The sequence below is a fragment of the Orycteropus afer genome, unplaced genomic scaffold (genome assembly GCF_000298275.1).
Source record: "Orycteropus afer afer isolate SDZICR_OR568_19922 unplaced genomic scaffold, OryAfe1.0 scaffold00175, whole genome shotgun sequence".
In the NCBI taxonomy this organism is placed as follows: Eukaryota; Metazoa; Chordata; class Mammalia; order Tubulidentata; family Orycteropodidae; genus Orycteropus; species Orycteropus afer.
The window spans coordinates 6,666,131-6,678,940 of record NW_006921762.1 but is presented as its reverse complement, the minus strand read 5'-3'; the positions used below and the strand labels follow the sequence as shown (position 1 = coordinate 6,678,940).

The window sequence follows — 12,810 nt, the reverse complement described above, 5'->3', positions numbered from 1 at the left end:
TCTTTCACTCAACATAATGCATCTGAGATTCAGTCCTGTTATTGCTGTCTCATTATCTGCATTATCTACTCTTTCTTCCTTTTTATTGCTGAGAATATATCACTGTATGTATATATCATATTTGTTTATTCATTCACCTGTTGATGAGCATTTGGGTTGTTTTCAGTTTTTCAGTTATCATGAACATTCTTATACACATCTTTTTAGATTAGAAAGAAAGTTCTAACAATAAATGCTGAGATTAGAAAAAAGGAGTTCAGTTTTAATAGATCAGATCTGAGGTACTTCTGGGACACTCAGGTAGTGAGATCCAGGATGCAGCAGAGTACAGTATGGAGTCCAGGAGACAGACATTTCCTGGCAGTTAAGATTTCTGTAGTTTCTAGTCTTTATGTAGAATTAAAGTCATGGGAAAGCCTTCAGGCACAGAATGAAGCATGAGACATGAAATACCCATGAAGTAAATCTTGAGGCTTATCAATATTTGAGGATCAGATGATAGAGGAACTTTCTAAAGAGGCATGACCATTTATCTTTGTGCCTCCATCGCCAAGCACACAGTCGCTTCTCAATTTGCTAAATTTAACAGAAAGGGTGCACAGTGTGTAGTTATTGATAGACTCTGTAGAAGAAGATAGATTGGGAGGAGAAATGGCATAAGGAATCTCAAAGGAAAGAAGGAGCATGGTAAATGGATTAGGGGGAAGAGAAAATGAAGCCCCACTGATTCCACCTTTGCTGTCGCGAACTTGGGGAGGACGAGTCATTGAAGTTGAATAGTTAAGAAGGGTCAGACTATGCAGGGCCTGAAATAAATGTCAGATTGAGGAATTTAGACTTCGTCAGGCCGGCCACCCTTAGCGCTCTCGCGTTGATGTACCGGTGGTGGCGGTGGAAATGCTAATGCTTTTGGTGACAGCGTTGTGTTGTTATCCATGTAGTGCTTTCCACTGGGTTTTGGCTTTGGTAGCTGCTGGAAGGGAGTAATGCTGTCGCTTGATGATGGGCTCATAACAATCCCCCCACCAAGCGCTATAACTTTGTTTCCAAGCCTAGGCAGCAGAAGGTAGAGGCCGTGGCATCTGCCCGCAGCTGGGAGGCAGTGCGTGCATGCTGGGGTCGGTGCGTCTGACTGAGAACTTTGGGGCGGAGCAGCCGCGGAGCAGGGCGCGGGCTGGGCTGTCGCGGAGCCAGGCCACGCCCCAGTCCACCCGCGCAGGCGCGCTGCGGGCCGTTAGCTGTCAGGAGCGGAGCGGCGGGCTGGCAGCTGGATCCGACGTCTGCGCCTGGACCCGGCGAACAGAGCCCAATTCCGCGGCGGCGGCGAAAGCAGTGTGGCCCCGGCTAGGGCCAGGTCGCTGAGGCGTACAGGGTCTAGCAGGCGGCCGGCTGAGGAGACAGGATGGGGAACCGGGAGATGGAGGAGCTTATCCCGCTAGTGAACCGTCTGCAGGACGCCTTCTCGGCTTTGGGGCAGAGCTGTTTGCTGGAGCTGCCGCAGATCGCCGTGGTGGGCGGCCAGAGCGCCGGCAAGAGCTCGGTGCTCGAGAACTTCGTGGGCAGGTGAGGGCGCGCGGCGCTTGTAGGGAAGTAGCCAGGGGGCGACCCCTTCCGGGCGGTTGGAACGTGAATTGGCGGCGGGAGCTCAAGGAGCTCAGGTTTGAGGCTGAATGGGGTGCAGAGCGTCAGAGTCTGTGGGGCGGGGTCCTCCAGACTCCAGGCATCCTCTGTCCCCACCCCCAGCCTGGTGGCCGTCCTGTCTGCCTTTCATCCTGCAATACAAAGCCATTTCCTCCCATTCCTCCGGTTGGGGTGTCCCGGGAGGGGGTCCGCGGCCGGGGCGACTTTCCCCCTGAGTGAATGCCTGGCCCGGACGCTTCCTGGTCCCTCTCTCCTGTTTCCCCGCTGAACATCCCCCTCCTTTTCCTGCCGCCCGCTTGGAGCTCTGCGAAGCTGTGGGGTTTTGTTCACCAATTACCCGCCCCCCCCGCCTCCCTTCGGAGATGCGTTCCCTCGTGCCCTGTTTCTCGGCTCTTCTCAGCTATCTACCGTTCAAGACGGTCGTCGCCTGCCCCTAGCCGGGGAGGCGGGGTGTGAGGAGAAAGAAAGCGTTTGTTGTGGTGAGGCTTTATCCAGCGACGCTTCCCCACCATTCTCCTCCTGGGAGTCGGAGAATAAAAGGTGATGTGTTTGCGTGTGTACCTATTCACAGCTTCAGGCATATGTCAGGGAAACCCGAGGTTCTCTCCACTGGGAGTGAACGTGGACTTGTGTAGTCCAGGTGCCATGTCATTCCTGCATCATCTCGGAATTGACCAGCATCTTTCTCGCACTCTCTCTGCTCCCCACCCCCTCAGCATCATCTTCCGTTCCCTAAGCTCTTATTTGCCCTGCAGGTCTTCAAGATAATATTATAATTCTAAATTATAGTTATGGTTTTATTCATGCCTTTTAATAAGACAAAAAGCTAAAAGAATTAATTTTTGAATTAGAAACCAGCATTTCTTACACTGAGCAATTCATGAAGGATTAAGTTACCTTAATGGCCTTGGGTGAGGAGTGTAGATATTTGCTAAGAAAAAGCTCACTTGAAAGCATTATGAAAGCTGAAATCTGTTTCCTGGTAGTAAAGCAGGTAGAAATATACAGCAGCAGCGGCAGCAGAAAGAAAAAGCAAGTGAGTGAGAGAGCTGGCAAAAGCGCGAGCGTGAGCTGGAGAGGGGACAATCCAGAGATTGTACTTTTTTTTTTTTAATTTTCCTCAATAATGGCTTGTGGTTCAGAAGATTCTTGTTCATATGTTCCTGTTTTCTTTTGTTGTTTGTGTTTGATGATGTGTAAAATTTAAGAGTTGCTGTACCCATATCTCCTTTGGGAATGTTGTGTTTGTAAAATGCATATTCATTTCTCTTAGATGATGCCCTGCTTTTTTTCTATTTGAGCTAAAAATCCAAGAAACCTGATAAAACATGTAAAATTTGCTGGCACTTGGCAGATATCCTTGAGTAAGTCACTTAATTACTTTGCCTTAATTTTGTTTTGAGTAAATTAGAAAAGTAATGGTAAAGCAATTTGCTTGTATCATCTTGGACTTATGGTGAAGTGACTGGTGAACATGCCATTTCAAAGATATGCACACAACAATTACATATGTCAGGATTTTACTTTCTTTGATTTACTGCAAATGAAATTCAGTAGATTTAAAGTGGCATCCTTAGGGAGAGGGAGGTTTGATAATAATATATTTTTGGGTTTCCACACTTCAAAGCATTCCATTATGATGCCTTAATAGTCATTTAACTAACTACTTTGTGTTTTAAACAAATACTTAAAGGTTAAGAATGTTAAGTACTTCAAATGCAATTATCAAATTATTATACATTTTTAAATATATTTAGTTGGATGGGCCTATTAGTTTATTGTGTGTGGCAAGATTTTTTTTTAACCAAATGTCAATTTTATGCACATATCTCAGTTCTATTCTCCAGGTTTTCAAATCCTAACACTCTTCTTAATATTGTAATAAAATTGTATGCATTTCCCCTCAGTAGCTATATTCTTTTGAAATTAGAATATATATATATTGTTGTTGTTATGTGCTGTTGAGTCGGACCCAACTTGTAGCGACCCCTCCTTGGGTTTCCAAGGCAGTATCACTACGGAAGTAGATTGCCCCATCTTGCTCCTTCAGAGAAGTATATATATATATATATATACACATATATATGTGTATATATATATATATAGGAGCTCTGGTAGCATAGTGCCTAAGGCACTTGACTGCTCACCAGAAGGCTGGTGGTTCAAACCCACCAGCCACTCCTCGGAAGGAAGGTTGGGCAATCCTACTTCCGTAGTGATACTGCCTCGGAAACCCAAGGAGGGGTCGCTATGAGTCGGGGCCGACTTGACGGCAAACAACAACAACATATATATGTATATACGTATATATATATATATATACGTATATACATATACATAGATATGTGTGTGTGTGTGTGTGTGTGTATATATATATATGTATATATAGAAAAACTCATAGCCAACAAATCAATTCTGACTCATAGTGACCCCCATTGGATTTCCAAGACTGTAAATCTTCACTGAAGCTGACTGCCTCATCTTTCTCCTGAGGAGCTGCTGGTGGGTTCGAACCACTGACTTTTTGGTTAGCAGCCAAATACCTTAACTACTACAATATCAGATCTCCCCCCCAACCCTATAGCATAGTGCCTAAGGCATCTGACTGCTAACCAGAAGGCTGGTGATTCAAACCTGCCAGACATTCCTTGGAAGGAAGGTTGAGCAATCTACTTCCATAGTGATACTGCCTTGGAAACCCAAGGAAGGGTCGTGAAGAGTCGGATATGACTCCATGGCAGTGGGTTTGGTTTGGTTGGTTTTTTATATATGTGTATCAGAGAAAAATATTTTAGCTTGAGAATTTTTCATGGAAGAATGGAAAATAGGTATAATATAAATATACAAATCACAGCATTTACCAGAATGCGTTAGTATTTTCAAAAGTTTTACCGATTACTTATTACTATTAGAATGTTAAATCAAAGGATGACAGAGGAAAAATTCATCTGATAAGTATATATGTCCTTTATTATCTGTAGAGATGACACCTACCTAGCAGAGCTTATATATTAGGAGAAAATTTAATTAGTAAGGTCATTTGACTTTAATAAAGGTTTCAGTCATTAAATTATTGAGGAATCTAATTTCTAATTATAAACCAACCTTAGGGAAAAAGGGATATTCTGGCTTGATAAGAGATTCGGCCTGGGAAGAAAAACATGTGTGCATTTTCCACTATAACATTTTAGCTTTTTATTATCCTGGAATTTTGCAATAGATAGAAGGCCCTTTCCTTCAAGGCTGCAGATTTCCTCTTTTATATGTGCTTGGTCTCATTTTAAGATTCTGACCTAAAGTACAGTTATTGAATGTAGTCATAAAACAAGGGGTCATTGCCTGTGTAAATTAATAGTATTTCCTCATGATTTAAGTTTGTTCTCTTGAAAATAATGATGCATTTTCTCCTTAATATTTAACAATCCATATTTAAGGGACAAACCCTATCTACTGCTCTCAGATAGTTTGCTTATATTTATTTTTGACACCAGTGAATGAATTTGGATGTGAATATGTTTACTTCATTTAACTGCAGCTGTAAAAACCGATTTTGGGGTGACAAGTTTGAGATTGTTATATATAAAATGAGTCATGAATGAACCACTTGTTTTTGATTTTCTTGCTGAAGTGATTAATTTACATATTAATGTGATATAGTGTGAGTAACCAGATTGTTCTTTTGCTTGTTCAGGATGAGATATATGCCAGCAGTGAGAGGCAGCTTAAGGTCTGATGAATAGAAACTGAAACTCATGGTCTGAATATAGAGGTTCGGTGGCTAACTTGTGGTCTGCCTATTGGACTGGTTTATTATGTATAGAATAATAGAATTTATTCAACTAGTTTAATGCCTTTTTTTTTTAAACAGTACAAGGAGAATGAGGAAATAATGGTTAACATTTATTGATTGCTATGTGTCAGCTCTTATGCTATATGTTCTCTTACATGGATAATCTCATATAATTCTCATAAAAAACCTAAAAAGGAAGGTATTCTTTTGAGTTCTGTTTTAAAGAAGAGGATACAAATTTAGAGAGTTGGAGTAAATTACTCAAGGCTAATTTAACATAGAAACAATAGAGCTACGATGCAACCAAGGTATTTTGTTCCCTGTTGTTAGGTGCCCTTGAGTTGATTCTGACTCATTGCAATCCCATATCACATGGTAAAACGGCCCTATAGGGTTTTCTAGGCTGGCAGTTCAAACCCACCAGCTGCTCCATGGGAGGAAGATTTATAGTCTTGGAAACCCAAGAGGGGTTGTTATGAGTCAGAATGAACTCCACGGCACTGGGTTTGGTTTTTGGTTTTAATCTTTTCAGACTCACTGCGGGTAGGAATTGACTCTACGGCAACTGGTTATGCTTGGTTTGACTTTAATCTTTTAGGGAGCAGATTCCCAGTCTTTCTCCATCTGAGCCGCTAGGTGGGTTGGAACCACCAATCTTTGGAATAGCAGCCAAATACTTAACCGTTGAGCTACCAGGGCTCATTTGTGCTCCACAGCCCATGCTAAATCACTGTACCATATTGAACTTTACAAATTTCTTGAATTAATTAATATTTTTAACTTCTTTTTCTGATCACTCTTAAAAAAATACCACTATTTAATAAGCTGCTATAGGAATCATTATACACACACACACGCACACACATATACTTATTTATATATAAATCTGCAGATGATGTGAGGCTACCCCTTAGACAGAAGCAACTGTAATTACAAGATAAGTATTTGTCTTTTACTGTATTAGGACTTCCTGAAGGGAGCTCTAAAATGTAATTGTATTGTTTACTTAAGTTCAAAGTATGTGTGTAGAGTTCATATAACTTGTTTATAGAGGTGTTAAGTGAAAACTGTACTAGTTGCTAATGTGCAAATGGTTTTTAATGATATACTTGTTAAAAACATTAGCTCTTTAATGCTAATTATATAGGCAGAGGATTCCACATTATTTCATTCTAGCTTGAGTGGTAAATAGACTTTCAGCTCTGCACAAATAAAACAGATTTTGTGATTAATGGAGATCAAGTAAGATATTCTAAAAAAAGGAACTGTGGTGAAGGAGGTCATTTCAGTGTGGCATTGTTCAACTTAGTGTATTTACTTAGTTGTGATGTTTCTAAAGATGCGTATGTTGATTATCAAATTAATGTTGAATTAGGGGAGAACTTTAAAAGTGAGCCATTTGATGCAGTCGTTGAATAAACATGACCAGGTGATTAAAATAAATCTAAAGTCATTTATATGGCTTAGACAGTAATCTGTGCTTAAATTTATTTCAACAGATTTCAAGAGAGTATTTAAAAATTGAGGTGGTCAGAGTCTTCTAATTGAAAATGAGATTTAAGCAAAAAACAAAAACCCAACCCCCAACCTGTTGCTGTTGAGTTGATTCCAATTCATGATGGTCCTTTTGAACAGAGTAGAACTGTCCCCATAGGGTTTCCTAGGCTGTAATCTTTATAGAACAGCCTCATCTTTCTCCAGTGGAGTGGCTGGTAGATTCAAATTGCCAACTTTTCATTAGCAGCTGAGCACTTAACCACTGCATTAACAGGGCTCTTCGAGCTTAGGCAAAGAAGTGTTCATATTACTGAAACTTCTTAATTCACAAATGGGTTTGTTTTGAGGGATAGGCTTTTGTTAAAATATCAAAGCATCAGAATCAGTGAGTATTTTTTGAGAGTGACTTCCAAGTACTACAGTTACCAGATAAATGGGTGCTAACAACTAAAATGTGATAAATTATTGGAAACCATGGTTCATGGTTCCCAAGGTTCTAATCTAAATACAGTTTCAAAAGCATGAAATTTTCTTCATCCAACAATGAATTGGTGGAACCTGGAATGCTAAAGATATTTTTTGCCGAATTAACATTATATAATATACTTTTTTTGTTGTTGTTGTTATGTGCTGTCAAGTTGGACCTGACTCATAGCGACCCCTCCTTGGGTTTCTGAGGTGGTATCACTACGGAAGTAGATTGCCCAACCTTCCTTCCGAGGAGTGGCTGGTAATATAAAAATATACTTTTAGGTTATCACAAATTCTGGTTGATAGAATTTAATTATTGCAGTCAACTTAATTTTTTTTTTTTTAAATTAATAATGTCCCAGAAGCAATGCAACTAGATGAAATTAGACTAAATAATGTCTATGTTGTGCAGTTTACTTATGATTAACAGATCAAAAAATGCACTTGATTCAACTTCTTTTAAGAATGAAGTTGAACAGGCAGCCATCCAGAGCCTTGGAAGGAATGGAAATTTAATAGTTAGCTGTGTTAGAGGTAGGCTATTCAGTTCTCTATAAATGGAACATACATTTAGCACTTTAGGTGTTTTTGTTAGGTGGCTCTTTTGCTAGACCTATAGGTGGAGTTAAATTATAAAGTTTTCTTTATTATTACTATTTATCCAATTTTTAAGAGAGAGCTGCAAATAGCTAGAAGGAAATGGATGGTTTTCCCCTCTCCTGCCAGATCTAAGAGAGCCCCAAGCTGTTGTTTTATATAGATTAATCGAACTTAATTTTCCATATGACCAAAGCTTTTCCTGTCTCTAAGACTGTTTTGCAATTTCTCACACTCAGCATTAATTTAAATATTTTCATGAGGTTTTGGTTCTCTAGTAAAGCTCTAACAGAAAATATCACAAATGGGTGTCTTTAACAAATAGGAGTTTATTCTCTTAAAGTTTAGGAGGCTAGAAGTCTGAGTTCAAAATGCCAGCTCTAGGGGCTTCTCTTAACTTAGGCAGCTGCTGGCTGGGCTGGCAAACCCATTGTCAACAACTAAAATGGCACAGTCCCAAGATTACCAAACAACACAGCAGGCCACTAGTTCAAGTCCATTAACAGTCCCAAGACAACATGGCAGGCCATTGAGATGAAGATTTGGCTACTTGGAGGATCCAAGGGTGCCAAGAAAGCTGCAGAGACCTTTCTCAAAGCTTCTTCTTATATACTGGAAGCAGAACACATCCCTATGGCAACTACTCAGCTGCTCTAATAGATTCCACCATGAAGTTGATTACCAATCTCATCATGGGGGATAACTACATTCAGCTGCCCAGCCACTCAAAACCAGGCCCAGCCAACTTGACACATAACCTTAACTACCACAATTGGATACTAAACATTTTCATATAAAGTGGAAGGAGGAAGGGAGCCAACATTTGTTTAACCCTTACAGGGTGTCAGACACAGACTCTGTTATATACGTCCCATGCCCTCTGTACTTAATTTCTTTTTACATTCCCATGTCAGTGGGGGAAGAAACAGAGAGACAAGTCATTTGCCTAGGACCATGTACTAGCGAGTGGCTAAGCTGAGATTTAGCCTCAGATATGACATAGGTAATCTGGAGAAATATGGGCAAGTCAAGGCAGTGAGCATGTATTTACTGAATTCTGATTAGGTATACTGGGTAAGAATGGACAAAAATATATGCATGTATAAAAGCTGATGTATGAGCCAAGCAGTAGACAGGTCTACAAGATGAACAATTATACCAGGTAGGTATACCCCTTAGAACAATCAACTGTGTGAGATCAGAAGGGCAGCATTTGCACAGGGAGATAGCTCAGAGGGCAGGAATGCATAGGAAAGAAGGGCACAGGGATAAGATAACCCACAGGGAGAAAGTGAGTAGAGAGCTGTTATATTATGGGCATTGCAGTCAGTGTCATAAAACAAAATGTGTATGAACTGTTGAATGGAAAACCAATTTGCTCTGAAAACTTTCACCCAAATCACAATTAAAAAAAAAAAAATTGAAAAATAAACCCCTTATGTATGTATAAAAAGAGAACTAATAGGATAAGGTGTGAGACCACAAATTTTGTATGTAAAATGAAGGCAGTTGGGTATAGTGCATGCTAATTGGATTTTAAAAAATTCTGTCTCAAATTATAAAAAAACACATACATATACAAAACAACCCTGAAAAACTGTGATTCTGAAATTGAACTGGGATATAAGTGGAAAGTAGATAATATATGAGTTTCCAGTGCCGTTTGGCAGCCAGTATCATTTTAGCTCATGGCTGCATGTACTGAAGTATCAATGTCAAAGCAGGGAGGTGGTGATCTGTGTCTCAGTGTCTAACTTAACAACAAGGCATTGAATTTAGACTGTCACTTTATCACAAAGAGATAGTGTATATTGGAGAGGACCTGAGAAAAAAATAGCAAGAAAGAAAGAGGTTAGAGAGATTAAAAATATGACTGGATGTAGTGAAGACTAATTGAGAGTGGGATGAATCAGACCAACTGCTTTATAAGGACCTAATACTTGGGGGAGGTAGAATTCTATTTGCTTTTTAAGAATAAGGTATTTAGTGATAGTAGTGGAATGAACTGAAGACAAAAATGTCAGGGAAAATGGTCTATAGGCAAATCTGAGAATGGACTGTGTTGTTTAGAAAGTGAGGAGTGAGAGGGTTGGGGAGGAGGTAGATGCTAAATGATTTGCATATTAAAAGATAGTCCAGCAAATCAGAAGGTTTATTAATACAAAATTGAAGATTTCCTCACACCTCTTGGCCCCCATCATAGTCATAGGTGGCTTAGCTTTTCTTCCTTTACCAGTAGCAAGGCTTGCCATTTCATTAGGTTGGTGTAAGAAGCTTTCTCCCCAGCTTGATGTTTGCTACCATCCTGGAACTGCCCAAGGTCAAAAACAGTCAGCATTGGGTTTGGAACTTTGTGTTCAGAACTAGTAGTCCTGCGTCAGTTCATCATCCTTTCTTCCTCCTCTTATTGTTTTAGAACGCCTCCCTCTCATCCTCACCCTGCCTCCGCCTTTTCCCATTCTCTTCCGTTGGACCTTCCTTTTCTCCTCCTTGATACTCTTGATAGTAGACCAGCAGTGACATTATTTTAAAAAGTTGTTTTTCCATAAGAGATAGTAGAAGGAGACAGGGAGCAGAATTTCACTCAGGCTAAGACAAGGTAATTGGCCAAGTGAACTCTTGAGTAAATTGTAACTTTTGCTGACCACATGGGTCCAGGAAGAGACACAGTGAGATATTAGATGTTTTCAGACATTATTAATATTTATTCACCTTGTGAAAGTTGTGCCTGGAATGGCTACTGATAGGCCAAGCTTCTGATAAGTTATAAAGGGAAAGATCACTATTTAAAGAAGTTGGTGAATGTTTTGGTAAAATGAAACATGGTATTTCTGCAACAAATACTCATCCTTCGGTTTACCTATTTAATTTTCTTGCTTTTCTTGTGTGTGTTTGTGTTCTTGGAATGATTCTCATAGATTTCATGTTAATTATTTTAGCAGTGAATTTCAACAAGCATTAATATGTTAAATTGTTAATGTTAATTGAATTGGTAACAAGGGCAGGGTCACTATTGGTGATAAATTGAATGCCTGAATTATAGGACTGGTGCAGCATTTTATTAGATCTTGTTTTTCTCTAACATCCCTTCTGGGAGTCTTTTATTTCCAGGTGTTAAAAGTGTGCCTTAGTGCTCTTTTGTGACAGTGTCTCATTTTCATTCCATGCTTCAAGGTCATGATATACCTGTGAATAGCACATATATACATATTAAATATGGATAGGGCATATAAAGGACTTCATTGTCTGTCCTTTCAGTGTCCTGGGATTGAAAAGACTAATCCATTTAAATAAGTAATTTGATGGATGACTAATCTTGTTCATGATACTTGTTTTCAATATTTGAAAAGTTCTCCTTTCAAAGTGCAGGCTTTGTGGCCTATTGGAGATGTGTTTGAGTCTCTTACCTCTGACTCTTGCTAGTAGCTGGTCTTCTTAGCAAGGGATTTAACCTCACTCAACCTTATTTGGGATCTCTGGTAGCATAGTGCCTAAGGCACTTGACTGCTAACCAGAATGTTGGCGGTTCAAACCCACCAGCCACTCCTCGGAAGGAAGGTTGGGCAATCTACTTCCATAGTGATACTGCCTTGGAAACCCAAGGAGGGGTCGCTGTGAGTTGGGTCCGACTCCATGGCACATAACAGCAACAACAACAACAACAACAACAACCTTAGTTACCTCATCTGCAAAGTAAGAGTAATAATACAGATGATTTTATTTTATTTTTTATGTTTGTGTGAGTTCTGAGTAAGATGATGCATGTAAAGTATGTGGCATATAATAAGCATTCATTAATCAATAGCTGTTAGTTTAAAGAGACCTTGAGTGGTGCAAATGATTAACATACTTGGCTGCGAACTGAAAATACAGAGGTTTGAGTCTATCCAGAGATGCTTCATAACAAAGGCTTGGAAATCTGCTTTCATAAAATCACATCGAAAATCCTGTGGAGCACAGTTATATTCTGACACACATGTGGTTGATATGAGTCTGAGCTGACTCTATGACAGGTAGTCCTGGCATTAGTTTATGTCTTCTATTCAGACTGGACATTTTCTGAATATTTTAAAAACAAAAGTAAGTTTAGGAGGGAAAATAGAGGGTAATGTATATTTGCATTTTTTTTTTTTTTTTTTGTTTATGTTAGAAAATTGTGCTGCATCAAAATGTGAAGTTTTAGATCAGGCTAATGTGGTTTAGAGTATATTTGGGTCTTCCTTAAAGAAAGTGTTGCTCACATTTAGAATTACGGCAGTGTTTTTTTTTTTTTTTTAATTTAAACAGATAAACACATTATAAACACAGCATGTATACTCTTCCCTCTCAAGAGTTTTAAAACACTTTTCCATTATGTTACTAATCCTTACAGTATCTCTGAGTAGATAGTAGAAGTATATTTTATTAACTTTGATTTATAAATGAGGAAAGATTAGGCTGGAAATAAGTTAAATGACATACTAGGATTACATGGTAAATACTAGACATTATGAACATAATAGAATTAATAAAATGGAGATAATAGTATTAAAATGAATTTCGCTGAAATTATTTTCAGATATTCTCTTAGGGTCTAACTTTTAAAAAATTATTTGATTTTGTAATTTGAACTAAACGATTAATTTTTTTATATTATTGTTTTTTTTATTATTGTGATTTGGGTGAAGATTTACAGAGCAAATTCACTTTCATACAGCAGTTCACATATACTTTGTCTCATGTCATTAACCACAGTTTACCACAATGCAACAGCTCCCCTCCCACTTCCTCCCCATAGTTACCTCTTCCCAGTGTCCATCCCTCCATATGCTCCT

The 12,810-nt window shown here is 39.2% G+C and overlaps 1 protein-coding gene across 1 annotated transcript in view; it reads left to right on the top strand.

Annotated features, from left to right (window-relative positions):
- Positions 1–1,402: 1,402 nt before the first annotated feature.
- The window catches only part of DNM3 (dynamin 3), a 903,988-nt gene continuing 892,580 nt past the window's right edge, over positions 1,403–12,810 (top strand). Inside the window, exon 1 of the mRNA XM_007947116.1 lies at positions 1,403–1,563. Within this exon, the coding sequence (XP_007945307.1) occupies positions 1,403–1,563 (161 nt within the window). The remainder of the gene's footprint in view (positions 1,564–12,810) is intronic.